The 16,800-nt window shown below is 46.0% G+C and overlaps 1 protein-coding gene across 6 annotated transcripts in view; it reads left to right on the top strand.

Annotated features, from left to right (window-relative positions):
* Positions 1-16,800, top strand: part of LOC118510262 (DNA N6-methyl adenine demethylase) — a 151,264-nt gene that overhangs the window by 108,270 nt on the left and 26,194 nt on the right. For 3 of the 6 annotated variants that reach the window (XM_036051850.1, XM_036051848.1, XM_036051847.1), the window contains one exon: positions 9,870-9,887. The exons of the other annotated variants lie outside the window; for them this stretch is intronic. In XM_036051850.1, coding sequence (XP_035907743.1) covers positions 9,870-9,887 — 18 coding nt within the window. The remainder of the gene's footprint in view (positions 1-9,869; positions 9,888-16,800) is intronic. 6 annotated transcript variants of the gene reach the window in all.

Genomic DNA, 16,800 nt, shown 5'->3' with positions numbered 1-16,800 from the left:
GGCCGTTTCTTTTTGACGTTGGTTAATTAGGATTTCTTTCCACACTGGAAGTCATAAAAGAGCGATCGTAATGTGCGTCTGTATTTCTTAGAAAACTCCCGTCACGAGATGATGGGCGAATAGGTTTCTCGGAGGGGGCGAATTAGAATAAAACGATGGAAGGCTCTGGACTTTGCTGCTAATTAGAAGTAGCAAAAAAGGTAATAATAGTTTTGCTAAGAAAATCAAAACTATCAAGAGAAAAAACGAGAAAGCAAACTATTGAAAACATATGGTCGGGGCGAGAACCGACCGTAGAATCCTCGAACGCAAACAAATCATCATGCAGACGACGGACGGTGGGATAAATATTTATCCGTTCAATTTTCTTGATGCGATGTTTGTGTGATTGAGCGTCAAGGAGGGGGGAAAAGCCGTTTATTTTCATTGCCTCAATCATCAATTCTGGCCCTCGTTGCAAAAACAATAATAACTCACCCCTCGCCCAAGAAAAGGGCGAGCGGTTTTCGAATAATATTTTTGCTTCAGTTTTAAATAGTTTTCATTACATATCCTGGCGAAGATAAATATTTATCATCGGACAGCGAGGGGGAATTTTCATCGCACTGGGGTTTTTTTTTTTTTTTTTGTTGACCACAACTGTCTGGAGATGAGGAGGAGAAGGATTGCACCTCAGAAATGCAACTAGGAGAGCAGTGAGCACCCCATAGATGAGAGTGAAGGCGAACAAACTGCATCCAAGTTACAACCACTTTTCCCGTGCACAATGCAATGGAGATGACTTATTGGCACACACACATAGACACACACTTTTCTTTTTTCCATTCGGAGACCTCGAAAGGAACTCCGAAAGATCGTGGTGGGGTAGTGGAAAGACCCGAGATGGGATGGGATTAAAATGGAGGACATTGTCTTTGGACGTCACAGAAGAGGTTGCGGAGTACGGAGACGCGAGCTGCTCCGGCTAAAAGGAAAATGTGCGGGTGGTCAACAAAAAACACAACGACGATCGAACGGCGTCGTCGTCTGCTGTTGGGGAGGCCAGCCCGCAGTGCAGTCCGCGGGTGGCTGGGAAATAATGCACTCTCTGTGTGTGTCTGTGTGTCTGTCGTAATGCAACGACCCGGCGGTAAAGCGATTGGTCTCGGGTTGTTGCATCGGTTCTCGGACGGGGGGCGGGTGTGTGTGTGTGTGTTGGTGGAGTCGAAATGACAAAAGAAGGAAAATAAATACAGACGCGCAAACGGAGTTCCCAACGCGCAGCCAAGGGAGCATTACGAAAAAAGAAGAAGGAAGAAGTAAAAAAGCAGTACAAAACTCACAACACAATAAGAAGATAACGAACGCAATAAAGCATCTGGGAAGCAAGGATAGCAAATGCAGCCAAAGAAACTAGTGGAAGGAACAGTGGAGAAGAAGGAGAAGAAGGAAAGAAATCCGTGGCAAGGGGTTAAGAAAGAAGGAGCAAAAAGCCGAACATAAACGAAGAACTCCAAAGGAGTTAAAGAAGGGGGATAGAAAGGACAGGAGAAGAGATAATGAAGAAGGAAACAACAACACGACGGCGGGTGAAGATAAAACTCGAACGAAAATAAGAAGGATTTGTTGGCTGGCTGGGTGATGCTGCGACACACAAGAACTGGATAACCGGAGAGGAGAACAAGACAAGCAAAACTGGTTTTCGAGCTGTGTTTGGTGAAGTTCTTTTCGGATTCTTACTTCCAACGTCGGCGTTTTAAGGCGTTGGGTTTTGCTCCTTCTTTTCATTTTTTTTTTTTTGGTTGAATCGAATGCTCCCCAAATCGCTTCTCCAGTCCGCGCCCTTCGCGCCCAGCCTACTCATGGTGCTCTCTGTAATTTACCTATTCCTCCGCGCTTTTCCTTGTGCGTTTTCATCTTTCTTTTGCTCGGGTCTCGCGGGGGATGGATTTTTCTCCTTTAGTGTTTAGTTCTTCGTGCTTCGTTCTTTTGCCTCCAGTTTCTTATTGCTTCGCCGTGCAAAGACGTTGTTATTTTGTTAGTTTGCCCGTCTTCTCAACTCGCAGCCTCGCAGTTCGTGTGGCCTTTTGACGTCGACCGCTCGTTTCGCCCTGAAACCGTGCGCCGCTCCCACATTCCTGTGCCATGAGCTGGAAGTGGAGGATTGCGCTTTTTCTCGTCTTCTTTTTCCCCGGAACGGATGTGGTGTGTGTGTGTGTGTGTCTCCTTGCTTGCCGCGAAACACGCAATCGTTGAGAATTCCAGAAATCGTGAATTTTATGCGAGATCGCACAGGGAAAAACCACCCTCGGAGCGAGCAGGAAGGATTTTTGGCGCGGTTTTGAATCTGTGGCGCGTTGCATCTTCCTACCCTTTACGGAAGCGACTCGACGCGTCATAGCGCTTTTCGGTGGGACCCACCGCGCGCGCAACACACGCCACTGCTAAAGAACTGAACGCATCATCGCCGGACCTTTGAACTGGTCGTTGCCGTTCGAAGTTGCATAAAACTCCTCCGGTGCGCAGAGCAGTATCTCTTGATGGCTTAATTAGCGACATCGGCTGGTTTTGAGTTGCCTTCGACGCGAGCCGTGATTTAGTGTTGTTGTCCCCCCCCCCCGGAGCTTAAGTTTTATTACCTCTAGAAGGAAGATGAAGTCGTTGGCGAAGAAGCAAGCCCTCTGACCTCGTGAAAGCGTCTCCGAGTGCTTCCAACATATCGACGATCCCTCGTTTGTTTCTCTAGCGGGCTAGTCAAAAAGGGTAATAATATTAGTCCTAACTTAATGAAGATGGCCACAAGAGGTAGTCGATCGATGCGTGACGATCGCATGTAAATTTCCCCAAACGCTCAAGTCGCATAAGGATCTCATGTTCCAACTCAAGTATGTCATAAATATTTAAACTAAGACACACTTTTGTGATTCATATAAGCTCTCTCTCCTTTCCTCTCTCTCTTTCTCTCTTTCTATCCGCAATACATCAGCCACTTTCAAACGATCGGCTAATCAGGGAAGGGCAAGGAGAGTTTCGTCTGTCTGTCTCTCGGTGGCATATGAATTCCAATCATTTCGCGATTTCGTCGCGCTTGTTCGCGGATGTGGAATTTAATTTAATGTGCTTCCCCGGTGCTGCTGGCTGCGCTCTTTTGAATGAATATGGCCAAAACATGCAAAACGGGGCTATTTCGGCGATGGGGAGGTTGTTTTAAAAATTCATAAATCCTGATTTAGCATACCTATCCGTTTTTCTTTTCCTCGATCCAATCTCCCCTCGAGTGAGTCAGTCAGTCGCGCTCTCGGAGTTATTTTAATAATGTGTGAATTTTGAAGCTTTTTTTCTTGGGGTCTGTTTCGTGTGTCTTGTCTCGCGTGTCCCGCGTGTCGTTTACCGGGGAGCGATAGGATGGGATGGCATGCCTAGACAACGAAGAGATCTGGCTCATTTATCATCGTCGTAACGTATCCCCCCTGGTCGCGGGTCCGCGTGCACGTGCAACTTTGCGCCATTCCCTTCGCTCGCCTGGTCGTCACAGGACAGAGAAAGTCATTCGTTAAGGTTTTATTCAGGCTTGTTGTTGTGTCGTCTGCACGCTGCTTTCTGTTTACTTCTCCAGAGAGGATTATGCTATTTTCCATCCGTTTTACCATCTCACTCTCTGGTCATCATCATCAGCATTGTAATCATCTCCATCATTATTATCATCAGCGACAATCATTTCTCATTGCCGTGGCCTTTTTCTTGTGTGAAGGTTTTGCCTTCAGCTTACTTCTTATTAGGTTCATTATTGAACAATAATGAGTCGCAGAATGGCTGGCCGCCGCTAGCCGCCGTGGAATGGCTCATAAATGGGGGACCAATCAGTGGGGAAATTGTTCCACATGAGTATAACACAAAAAGGGGGTTCGCCGGGCACTCCCGGTAGAATTGAGCAGTTTTTGACAGGCTGTCAAACCGGCTGTCAAACTGCATGAATTAAGATCAATCTAGTAAGCGGTGACAACTGACAGCAATGCTTAATTGGAAGTTCATTGGTGAAACTGTTTAGAATGGTTACTAGAAGAATTAATTACTTTAACTGTATTTTTGTGTTATATTTCTGATCAAATTTAATTCTACATGGTCCAAAACAAAAACAACACAACTGCAATTAAAAAGCAATGTGTTTGCCTGGCTGTTGGAGCCATGTACTACGCGACCCGGTAGAGACTTGTCTTGTCGCTGTACGCCATCACAGTGTCAGACAGTTTTCCTCGAGTCGCGACACAAACACAATCCATTCTGCTGCTGCGTGTGCTCGCCCATGTTCTATTTTAATCTTTCTTACCAAAACACATATCCCCACGCGGGCAGCTTCTGTTCGCAGTTTCCCTGGCAAAAAAAGACACGAGACGACGATGGCGGGCCCCTCGGGTGCTCCTAGGGTTGGAGAGGTTCTGCATTTTTGCTGCAAAATTGTGCAGCTGCCGTCTGGGCGTTACATCTACGCGCGCAACTACGCGGCTTAAAATAATTATAATCATAACAACTAAAAAAACCTCCCCGTGGGGTTGCTTTCTCCGCTCACAGGGACCGTCGTTCTGAGGCGTGGATTGATGGGCACAGGTTGTAATATTTGTTCAGGTGCATTCCCGTAGGAACGTTTTCAGTCGGTGCTGCCTTTTTACAACACAACACGGGTGCGAAATTTATCATAATTTGCTGGTTAGTGTCTTCGAGGGGAAAGACGTTGTGTTGCGTTTTTGGGGCCCGTGTACTCGTGTAAGTAATTTTTGATTTCAGTTTTAGAAGGAAGCCAAGTGAAAACAAAAAAAGGGAAGTTTTCCATCGTCATCTCCTTGTTAGGGTGTTGTCAGGGGCGAACGGTTCACTGGGTTGGGTGACTACTAACAGACGCGGGCCACGGTGGCGTAACGTAATTTAGAGAAATGACAACTTTTCCCATTATTCACGCAGTTAGCTTGCGTTCAATTAGGGATGAGTTCGCTCTCCTGTGCGCCTTTTTCCTTGTCTTGTCTTCTCTTGTGCACTTTCTGTTTTTACGGGTAATTGTGGCGAAATGGAAGCAGCAGCTGAAGGCAATTGACCATAACACTCCCCCTCGCTCCATCTATACAGCGAAGGAAATGCTCACTTAAAATGAATCATGTTGGGGGGTAAAGCAAAAGCAAACGAAAGATTTGGGTTGATTTAATAATTTTATAACGCTATGCTATGGCACGGCGACACCTCAGTAGCTCATCCGCATCAATTCAGAAGTAACTCAATTAGCGCACCCAGCCAAATGACAGCAGGCAACAATCAGGAACTGGAAATGGAAGCAACGAGCAGAAGAAGTGCAACAAGTGTAAAATTATTCGTTGCACAAATAAACAAACATTAGTGTGTGTGTGTTTTTCCTTGCTGATGATTGCTTCCCAAAATTGTCATTTGTACTGCTTGCCGTACTGTGAGCTGCATTGTGTTTAATGCATCGGTGTAAAATTTTGGCGCCCAATGAGCAAGACCACCATTCATTGCGCGAACAAGATGAAACCCCCTAAAATTTGAAGACAATCTTTAGAGTCTCTAGAGGAGGTACACAAGACGCCAAAAGAGAAGAAAATCATTAAATTAATTTTTCGGAACCGCAAACAGCGAGAGGGAGAGAGAAGAACCATTCCTCCCGACCATTGCCGACTGAATTCGGTTTCGCTTTCGTGCGCGGAATTTGTCCACCCTTTTTCCGAGACGTTTTGTCGTTCTCTTTGCGGTTTGCTTCCTTCTGTTGCCTGCGCCATTAATTTGGATCTTCCCTCGATTTCTGTCTCCCGCGCGAGGAGACGATCGCCCGAATCGAGATAGTGAAAAATTTAATTATGTTAAATAAAACATAAAAATGATAATAACTCTTGACGGCGACGACCGACGAGCCAGTGGGCAAAGCTGGGGATTGAGAATGGTGAACACACAGTCCTGGGAAACAGTGGACGCGAATGGTGGCAGACTGCCAAAACGAAGCGGGAATAAGATGCATCCATATGAAAGACATAAAAACGGCGCATACCCAAAGCAGATGTGTGGTAGGCGAACGAGTAGAAATGAAGCTGTGTGAGGGAGAGAGTGTGAAATGAAGCGAATTTCTTAATTACTAAAGATGAGAAAATGTATAAAAATGAAAAGAGCATTAAAAAAATTTAGAACTAAACGGAAAATGCATTAAATAATATTAAACAACAAGAAAAAACAAAAAAACCTTCAAAATGAAACACAACACAATATAAAAGAAACGTATAGTATCGCAAAACAAACACAGCAAAAACCGAAGAAGAAACCGCATGTGTTGCTGCACAATTGCGATCGATTTTTGCGGTCGATGGTGGCTTTGTGGTGTGGCGGGAAAAATTACTTGCATGTGTGTGTGTATGTGTGTGTGTGTGTGCTTGTATGTGTGCTTGTACATAATTTTCCATCCGCACCATCCAATGGAGCAACACACAGAACAAAGAAGAAAAGCGAAAAGGGCAGAAGACAGCCTTTAAACGTTCACAGGACAACACAAGCGCAACCAAACGTCCGGGGGGCGAGGGAAGAAAATACGAAGATGCAACCGCGATTTCGTGATGATAATAAATGTCTGCCAGTGTGGAATAAATTGTCCAGTGAGTTCTTTAAGCTCAACAAAAAAAAACCCCGAAGAGGCGAACAGAAGAAGCAAAGCGAAGCGCAAAAGTTACGAAACGAAAAAATCGGAAAAGAGTTGATAAGAAAAGCAGTAATTTTAGCAAAGAAGAAAGAAATGAAGAAGAAAACGAGTAGAAGAACAAGAAGATGAAAACAACAACAACGCAGAACACAACGAAGCAATAAATAAATGTGCAAGCAGCAGTATTTTTGGGGGAAGCGAAAAAAAGGAGCGTTCAACATAAAAAAAGGATACGAAATGGTGAAGAAGAAGAAGAAGAAGAAGAGGTTGTGGCTGGGCGTGGGGGGATGCGGAGGATATTGTTAGAGAAGCGTCATTAATCGAAAAAATCGGAAAGGAAGAAAAGGGAGGGAGGGGTGGGGGAAAGAGGGAAAACGGGCGGAGGGCAATCGATGCCGCCCGAGTGCCGCCAGGGAGTGAAGAAAAATGTGAGAATTTATTGATATTTTCAGATTCCGATAGTGGTCTGTCTCACTCTGTGTGTGTGTGGTTGTGTTTGTGTACATGTGTGTCTTCTGCTTGAAAACGTCCTCGCATGGGAAAAAGGTATTTGTGATTGATGTTTTTATGTGTGTGTGTGTGTGCGCCCACTTCTTACGCAAGTCGCCGCCAGAACTTCGACATAAAGTCATCATCATTTTGATTATAAGTTTCGCCTCTTCTGAAAGGGCCCGCATTTCCATTCCAAATTTTTCCAATGACACAATTTTCCGGCTTCGTGGAATCTTCCCATTTTCTTCATAACGAAACAGAAATCCTTCTACGCGATGATAAGAATCCACTACTTGGATGGACCAAAGAAGCTGACAACTGTTAGTGCAGAGGGAGAGAGAGAAGAGCGAGGCGCGAGAGAGAGAGAGGGATGGATTATGATTTATATGCTTTAATCAAAATGATTTATGCTGCTTCAAGGCACAGCACAAACGTACGTACACATGAAAAGGAAAGTGTTGAATAGCGGCCACCCGAATAGGAGGGGTGGGTGCAGACGGGGGAAGCAAGGGGTGGCTCGGAATGAAAAAGAACCGGCCGTAAAGTTAAATATGAGCGGTGGAGGGAAAATTTATTACCAAATTTATTAGTATATTTTACTCCATCCATCCTTTACATTGTTCGTCGGTGGTTACCTGTGGGCTGCATAATGGTCCCTCTCTACCTTTTAGGCTAGTGTGTGTGAGTGTGTGTGTGTGAAGCGACAAGAACGAACGAACGACAGAGAAAATGACCCACCCCATAAGAAAATATCTTTCATAATGGTCCATTGGTGCTCTCCCGCGCAGCTTCTTGACGGCGACGGCAGCGTCGTGGAAGATTCATTTTGATGGATTCCTCGCGCGAATGGGCGTCTCAAGAAGATGAAGCACAGGAGTAGCGTTAGCAATTCTGGCTGGAATGTTCCTGACGATAGTGTGGTTGTCGGGGGCGCTTTTAGCAGGGGAAAGAAGTAGAAAAAGCGTTGTTTAAATTAAAGTTTGGCCAACGGAGATCTTAAATCTTTCAGTCTTTTTAGCTTCAAGTTTTCTACTCAAAGAAAACCAGTTGACACAAACAATGTCTCCCCCCTGAGCTGTGGAATGCATCTCCACAATACAATTAAATTTTATTATCACGTCAAGCCACATGCGGGGAAAGGCTTCCAACTTCTCAAGTGCCACTTACTACTACCGGACAGTAGTAGGTGCGGTACGTGCAAGTCTTTAATTTATTTTCCCATTTGTTTTTCCACATCTCACATCCGACCAACGGCTTTGTTTGTGCTATTTTTCCCATCCCTTTCCTTGGCCTGGAAGTTTCATGATTTCTTGGAACTTCTCAGAAGCCTCCTAATGTCCCACAGCACACACACTACACTGTTGGAGACCAAAAGTTGTCGCTCGTCCGCCTCACTAGCTAATCTTAGTGCTCGTTGACTGTCGGTCGTATTTCTCCTATGTTTATGTGTTTCCGCGAGTTTGGCGCTTCTGGACAACTCCAACCGCCTAATGATGGTCGGTTTTATTGTTCCTTCTCCGACTGCGACGATGCTGATGGGTGTGTGGGACGAGCAATAAAATCGACTGTTTTCGATCGCCGTTATCCGAAGCGTCCTCCGTTAATTGTTTAATTACGTACCGGGGCTGTGCTACCGGGTTTGTTGAAGGTGTGCATGTGCGTGCGTGTTTTAAAAGGTGGGTTTCGTTCCTAGAATGCCCATTAGTTGTCCGTTTATTGCAAGAGTGATATAAGCTTTAAAAAGGGAAGTTAATTGTATTATAAAAATAAGAGATAAGGAAATAAATAAGGAAGTAATAGCAAGACAGTCGAGCGCTCTCTCTCAATGTGCCGATGTCATTAATGAGCAATTTTCTCACCAAACTTTTCCCCACTTTACACCTAGACACGCCCGGACACACTTCCTAAGACGGTTTATTCTTAACAGGCTCATGATTAGACAATTAAACACTAAAGGACGCCAACGAAAGAAAAAAAAGCTGGAAGGATATAAATAAATCAGAAACCAGACCGAAGCCAAAAGAAAAAGCAAAACTTCCACCGAGAAGGATGTGGCCGTTTTCCATTGCGTCGCCTTTTAAGTGAAGGCGTGAAAAATCAAAACACACTTCAAGCGGGCTTCGCTTCAAGGTCCGGGGATAAACCCGAGAAGAACTCCCCGGAGCTTTATGGAGGCAAACCGCACGGACGGGATATGGCACAGGAGGTTGTCTAGAAAGTTTGGCCTCCTTTTTTGCGAATCGTTTGTTACTGCGTGCGTGCAGGGGGGGGGGGGGGGGGGGGGGGGTGGTCTAGTAAATTCCTTACAATCATCCGCCTTATTTTCCATCTCACACTTCCGTCACCCGTCGTCGGTCGGTTGCTGTTTGGGCGAAGAAAGTTGTTGATGGCGCCAGAAGAATTTCGTTAACACCTAACAAACGCCCTTCCGCTGGTGCTGCTGGTGGACCAACTTTGCCGGTGGGTTTTCGCCCGTTTTTTTCCTCTCTTTCTCTCCACGGGGTCGATTTCCCCCCGCTTTTTCATTGCCGGATGAGTTTTCCACAATCGGATTACGGGGTTTCATTCATTAATTTGTGCTGCGTGAGCGTAACATAGGGCGATCGGGTGGCTGGTTGTACTTGCAGAATGATTGTTTCCTTATTTTTGCTATAAATTGAGCGATGTATTAATGGATTTGTTTTTCTCTTCTCTTCTCTTCCAATTTCTCTAGGTAAGCGACAAGAAATCGGTTAGTGGCTCTCCTTCTTTAGTTATGATTACTACGCATGCTAATAGAGTTCCGTTTCGGTACTGTAAGTAGGGGGGAAAGGCGAACATCAAATGAAAGCTTCGGTATGGATTCTTGGAAGCATTTCAATCAAAATTTTCCGGAGAAAAAAACGCTCCCGTCTAATGAGAAGTCTAATTTTGATCTGTAAATATTGCAAAATTGCCTAAAGGCAGCTGTCCAAAGCAAAAAATAGGGAATGAAATGTATTTCTTATGATTGCTTTTTAGAATTGGAAACTTACTCTACTCTGCCTGCATACAGAGGCACAATTTATTGGTTCATTTCAAACCACCAACTCACTCGTACGCTTGGAAGCGTACGACTTTGGAAGCTAATATGCAATCGAATATTTAAGAGTACATCCAGCGCCACGAATGATGCACCAGCTCTAATGTACTTCTGCTGCTGCTGCTGCTGCTGGACTGGCCACAACTGGCTGTGTGTGTGTATGTGTTTCGATAAATAATTTAAATCACGATCTACTGCTGCTTGCTTGTTCCGGTGCCCGTGCACAGCCATACAGCATTACGTACGGGCCGAAGCAATCTAGCTATGGCAGCATAAATTTTCAGTTCAAAAGGAAAATTATAATCTAAAATCCCTCACCCACTCCCACAGCCGAAAACACGGGATCTGGGCTGGGCTTTTTGCGAGTGTCTGAAGGTGGAATCGGCAACACCGGGACACCCGATGCATGTCCTCTGGTGGTGGCTAGCTGGCCATTATTGGCTGCTAGAACTGGCCAGCACCGAGGGATGGGAAAATGAAAGTACGTTTGGTCGAGATGCGATTAACCAAACCCCCTCCTCCCCCCAACCCAACTTGTGTTTGGGGACAAACCTACGATCACTGTTGTGTATGGAAAACGATCTCTCGCATACCCGAAAACGGCTATTCTCTTTCGCAAACCCCGCAATCTATCCGGATGCGTACACGCACAAATTCCCGTCCCTGCGCTTGTGCTTTTAAATTATATGTTGGGACAGCACACCGCGTTTCACATCTTACCGGATGTTGTCGGACTACGACGACGACGACGACGACGACTAGGGTGCTGTCACAAAGCCAGGCACACTCTCGCACCTCTAGCCGGTGTCCGGTACAGTGGCGCGTTAATTGAAATTCCTCGTTTTGCGCCTCCCCTTCCATGCCGGAGCAGGAGAAGATCCATACAGACGATGGATGGAGTCACAAGCGCCATCCAATAATGGCTTTTCCTGCGTGCGTTTGCATTATCTGGCTCGGTGCATCTTTCGGCTGGATGTGTCTATATATAATATTGAATCCAAATGCAGAACGTCCTGTTCGGCCGGAACGCTGGTGGTGTGGTGAGTGTTTTTCGTAGGCTCTCCACCCGTTGGGCAGGATCATCTCTTGTTGTTTTCTAATTTTGCCCTTACCGCCACAGTCGCCTAACGAGAGAGACGTGATTGTGTTGTGTATCCAGCAGGCTTAAAAACACCTGGCCGCTAGGTGTCCTGGCCGGCATAATTTTAATATTTCTCAATAAGGGCTGGCGTTGGAGGGTTTTCGGCAAAACAAGGGAAATAGTTTCATTTTAGTTCTTGTCTGGTGTTCTTCTGGACCAGGGTTATCACACGCACACAGTCATCTCTCCGCCAAAATGCACCAAATCCAATTTGATTTATCTCGTGCAGCAGTGCATCCACTCACAGCTCATATGCTCCAATCCCACAGCCTGGACAACACGGCCTTAGCAGGCTTCCTCGAACGAAAAGGATAAAGGATTCAATTTTCCTGTCCACCGGTGTCCTCCGTCCGGGGTCTTCCAAAAAGCGTGCCTCATGCTGGTGCCTTTTCCAGACTTCCAGTCGGATGGCTAGCGGGGGCTTGTGTGTTTGAATTTAATTAGTTCGACCGTAGAAACCTTCCTCCTGAGGTTCCGAGTTTTCGGGGGGTTTTTCCCCAATTCGACAGAAATGACGTTTCAATTAACGGGACGTTCTCCGGGAAGGCCAAGGTGCGTTCGTTTCGACGTCAGCTCATGTCTATCATGTCAAAGATGCATTTTGCAGCTGTGGCGCTGGGAGAGGGATTCGTAGGAAACGAAGCGTTTGCTGTTGCGCTACAAATGAAATTAATTGTTTTAAAGCAATGAATAGGGCCTTCATTAGGATTTAATGCTAAAAATAAGTGATGGAAGAGAAGGAATGGTTTTATTTACATAATGATCCGCGCCTTAACTTATGCAACCTTGAAGAAGAATTCGTTCTTTGCACCATTCGTTCATCACAGAGAGAGAGAGTCTAATAGATAGCTAAAAAAATCAATATCGATTGCCTTTGGAAAAGCTAATTGTGGGTGTTAAATCGCTTTTGCCCCCATCAGCGTGCAACAGAGCTAAGTCCTCTCCATCACTGCACCTGCACCTGCACTTGGGGAACAGAAATAGAAACGTAATTGCGTCGCCGTATGATGACGATGTGTATGATACACCACCACGTTGCACAACCGTTACGGTGCACCCACCGCACCCGGAGGAGACACAAAGGGACCACGAGACACAATACAAAAGGAAAAGAACTCAAAACAAAGCGGTGAAAAAAAAATCCCTGCCCCGACGATTGCATTTGATGACGGGGTTCCGGTGCAATGTGCTCGGTTTTTATTGATAGGTGCGGAAAACGATTACTCATCGCCATTTGGGCAGCAAAAAAATGGCCGGGTATGAGATGACAATTTTCCAATGATTTGCTATTCGGGCGCTTGTCATGCTGATGCACGCTGCTGCTGTGGATGGATTTTTCGATCGACAACCAATCGAAAGGGAACGTACGCCACAACGCTCCTAGAAAAGGGTTCAATTAATCGTCGAAACCAAACCATTTTTTGTGTGTGTGTGTGTGTGTGTGTGTGTGTGGAAAGAATGGAAGCAATATTCCATTTGGGTATATCACTTTTCCGATACTGCTGAGGTGCAATCACCGCCCGCAGGACAGACCAACCAATCATCAACTGGATACGTCCGACCGTTCTTTTTTTCCCCTGGACTGTCGAAAGCCGAGTGAGCTTCACCATCACGTTCAATTGGTGTGGTGACATTCTGTCTGTGTGTGTGTGTGTGTGTGTGTGTGTGTGTGTGTGTGAGTGTGTTTGCTGCGGTTAGAATGCATCCCCCAGGTTGGTTGGTGGTTGACGGCAATCGCATGTGCCGAAATAAATTGAGAGCATATATTTACATACCGGGAGGAGGTTTTTCCGACCTTTCCGAGGAACCGTGTTTGCAGCTGCAACGGTTCGGTATGTTTTGATTGGGGTTTTGAGCCGTTCCACAACATTGTAGAACAGTTTGAAATCGAAAAGCGGGTGTGTGTGTGTGAGTGTGTTTTTATTCCTATTCATGTCCTTTGTATTGTAAACTGTTGACACGCACGTACAAAGTAAAGCTTTCCGTTTTGAATTTTGTTGTTGTGTTTGATGAGGGCTTAAGAATTTTTTTGAATATTTTTAAGCCATTTATTCTCCTATCTAAATATTTAAATTTTGATTTTAAATAATAATTGCGATCCAAATAATAAAATTCAAATTTAAACTCCCGCAGCGTATTCGTTCGCTCCCAAAAGATAAAAAAAATCCAACTCATCAGTCAGAAAGATAATGATACGGTTGCTGTCGCACCACTTTTGCATGCACCGAACCTGCATTGCAGTGCATTACTCTTGTGTCCTTCATTCAACAGCATCATCAACCCCGCGCTGGTTAATGATAGGCCTTTAATCGCGCTCCCCAATCAACTGCTCTCGATGCGTGTGTTGTCACCTGTGCGTGCGTGTGACTTCATTAGCTGTAGTGTGAGAGAAGTGTGTCGATTTTCCCCCCATCTCTCCAATCCGGGTGTCACTTTCCCACCGAACACATATCCGCCTCATCATGCATCGTAATTCCATCAGAGACCGCCAATCGACGATAAATACCGATAATACCAACCATAAATAAACGGTCGCGGTCGCGCGCGCCCGCGAATTCGGCCGGATGATTCGGTGTGCCCCATTCCTCCGTATCTCGCGTTCCTCATAACAATCTGTTGATCGTGTGCCCTTCTGTGTTGTGCTGGTGCGAATCAGATTATAACATTTAACACTTTCCGAAAATGGCCCGAATGGCTGGCTGCCTGAACGGTAGGGAAAGCGCAAGCCCCCCTGAAACCACCACCAGTAACAATAACAACCCCTCAACTCCATCTCACGAGTGTGACTGTGTGTGTATGAATGAACCGAAAAAGGGGGGAGTTGAAGATGCGGAGGGGAGCTTTGTGGTGTAAATTTCTCTCGCAAGCAGCCAATCGAGCGAGCACGCGACATGAACTCATCCGAAATTATTTCATGCAAATACCCCACAACGACGGTGGTTCGGTATGACACACAAGTGGTGGTAAAGGTGACATGATGCGGGCCCACGCCCCACCCCCCCAGCTCCCCATCCATCTCCCACCCGCCCGCTCTTTGGAGATTCGAGAAGCGGAAGTGGCAATCAATTTGAATCCAATTTTCGATATACAACCCGCGCGCCCGGCTTTCATCGAGTTTCCAGTCCCCAACACGCTGGGAATGAATCGAACCGGTGTGTTGTTGCCGTTGATGATGATGATCGCGTGCGATGAGTGTTTGCGCGGTTGCTGGCCACGCCACGCCACGATGAGCGCTCGTGCGCTCGGATTTTTATTTGTTTTGTTAGCGCGTTTGCTGCAGTCGGATGAGTAGTGTGCTTGCATGAGACAGAGAAGAGTGATACTGCATTGGAATTGAAAAACCACAACCCCCTCCACCTCATTGGGTGTAGGGCCGGTCCCCCTTTCCCAATGTCAGAATGTATGAATGAAATGTATCAATGAATGAAGCGCTGTGTGCTTGCCTGGCCAAACGGCACGGGGAAAATAAATAAAGTGCAGTTTCGGTGCTTGGTGCTTGTCCGGGGTCCGGTGTGACAACTGCCGCAACACAGCATGAGCCGGTGATGCTGATGCTGTTGTGTGTGTGTGTGTGTGTGTGTGTGTGCATGGATGGGGCAAGGTCAGCAAAAAGGGAAACAGATTAAAATATGCATGCATCCATGTGTATATAAATATCAATTCGAAAGTAAAGAATAACTGACGAAAGGCCGCGGCGGTAATGGGTGGCCAAAGCGAGCGAAAAAACGGACTCATTCCCCTATCGACGATGCACCGATGTTGGTGTATGCGTTGTGAATGAAAACAAGCTGCGAATTAAATGTGATAGCGTGTTGTGTGAGAGAGGGAAAGAGAGAGACAGAGAGAGGGAGAGAGTGTGTGTGTTTGCTCATGGGGCAAAGGAAGGTCCCGTAATTTGGCGAGGATTTTGGCGTGTGGTTTTACGAATCGAAGGGCTGTGTTTGTGTGACCGTGGCGGGGTGCACGGTTGTTCCAGCCTCCGGCCAGGTTTGGTGTGTGCGTACGTTATCAATTAAAATATACACGTGCTTTTCGGAGCTTGGAAGGTGTGTATGTGTGCATTGAGGTTGAGAATCGCATTTATCGCATGTGTTTATTGCAATTGCAACAGCAGGTGGCACGCTCGTTGGCAGGTTCGGGGAAGGTTCGGAGATCGCTCTCGATTTCACTTGAACTCGGGATCAGCTGTTTTGCGCGTCAATACCATTTGCGTTCTGAATGAAACGAGATTGGGAATTTTGAAATAATATTTAGTGACCATGACCAGCATGCAATCATGTGGAATTCGAGCTGCATCTGGGGAACAAAAACTAGCGAACAATTTTTGTGATTCTGCTAAGAATGACGAATAAAAACATTTGGTGCCGCGACCGAGGTTACCCAAGTTTAAATTCAATATTGACAATTTTCATTGCTATTACTGTCCATTCTCGGTTCCTTCTACGAACCATCGATAGCAGCTACATTTGTCCCCGGTGATTCCCATCGCCTTCGAAACCACCTTTTCATTCATAATCTCCTAAACCGGATGAATGAATTAAAAACAATCACAGCTGATCACAGCGGGCCGGCATTGCTAGTTGAAAAAAAAAACAGAAGAAATCGGCCCCGCTAGTAGTCTTGTATTTGTTTTGACTGGGCTTCACCGTTTGTGGGCCAAGCAAAATTCCGATCCCTTTTCCCGGAAAAAAGTGTCTATTTTCTTTACGGGGGATGGGAGAACCGAAAAAAAGGAACTTTCCCAAACCCCTAAAGGTGGGACACCCGGAGTCGAAAAACGAAGAAAGTTGGGACGTAGCTTAAGATGTGGAGGAGGCTTGGCTCGAACCTGCCCGGACTTGTTCCCGCGGGGATAACAACGATTGAATGGTTTTGACCGGAAAATCGGGGTATCCCTGGACGACAACCCGGCCGACCGGCCGGCCCCCCGGCTCAAAGTCACAACAAGACACAAGTTTTTGGGACGATTATGTACTTAACTTTATAAATAGATTGGTGGTGGTGTTTCTTCTCCCTCTCTCTCTCTCTCTCTCTCTTTCTCACTCGTCGGAAAAAGGAAGGTCGCCCCATTCATGCTTTTCCTTCCTGCAGGGGGTTGTCGTTTGCGTATCATATTTAGCGCTGACCGTTAAAGGGACCGCACCGTGCGATATGGAAACGATCCGTGACCGTGACCGTTTGAGGGTACGGTCGCTTCAAGGAATGCGTAATCTTTTTACTACGATCCGTAATTTATACCGATTCGATACCGAAGGAAAAGTCCTTATGACTTGCCCCTAGGGCAGTAAAAGACCGGTCGGGGAGGCTTTTTTCTCTCACTCTTGCTCTGCTACTTTTCCCAAGCTCAGTCGTTAGGGTTTGTGTGTTTTTTTAATGGTTTTCCTCGTTGGCAAATCTGTGGCAGAAGGAAGCAGCATCCCTTGAAACAAAAAAAAACCGGGG

The sequence above is a fragment of the Anopheles stephensi genome, chromosome 3, assembly GCF_013141755.1.
Source record: "Anopheles stephensi strain Indian chromosome 3, UCI_ANSTEP_V1.0, whole genome shotgun sequence".
NCBI classification, from domain to species: domain Eukaryota; kingdom Metazoa; phylum Arthropoda; class Insecta; order Diptera; family Culicidae; genus Anopheles; species Anopheles stephensi.
This window is presented reverse-complemented; position numbering and strand designations above follow the sequence as displayed.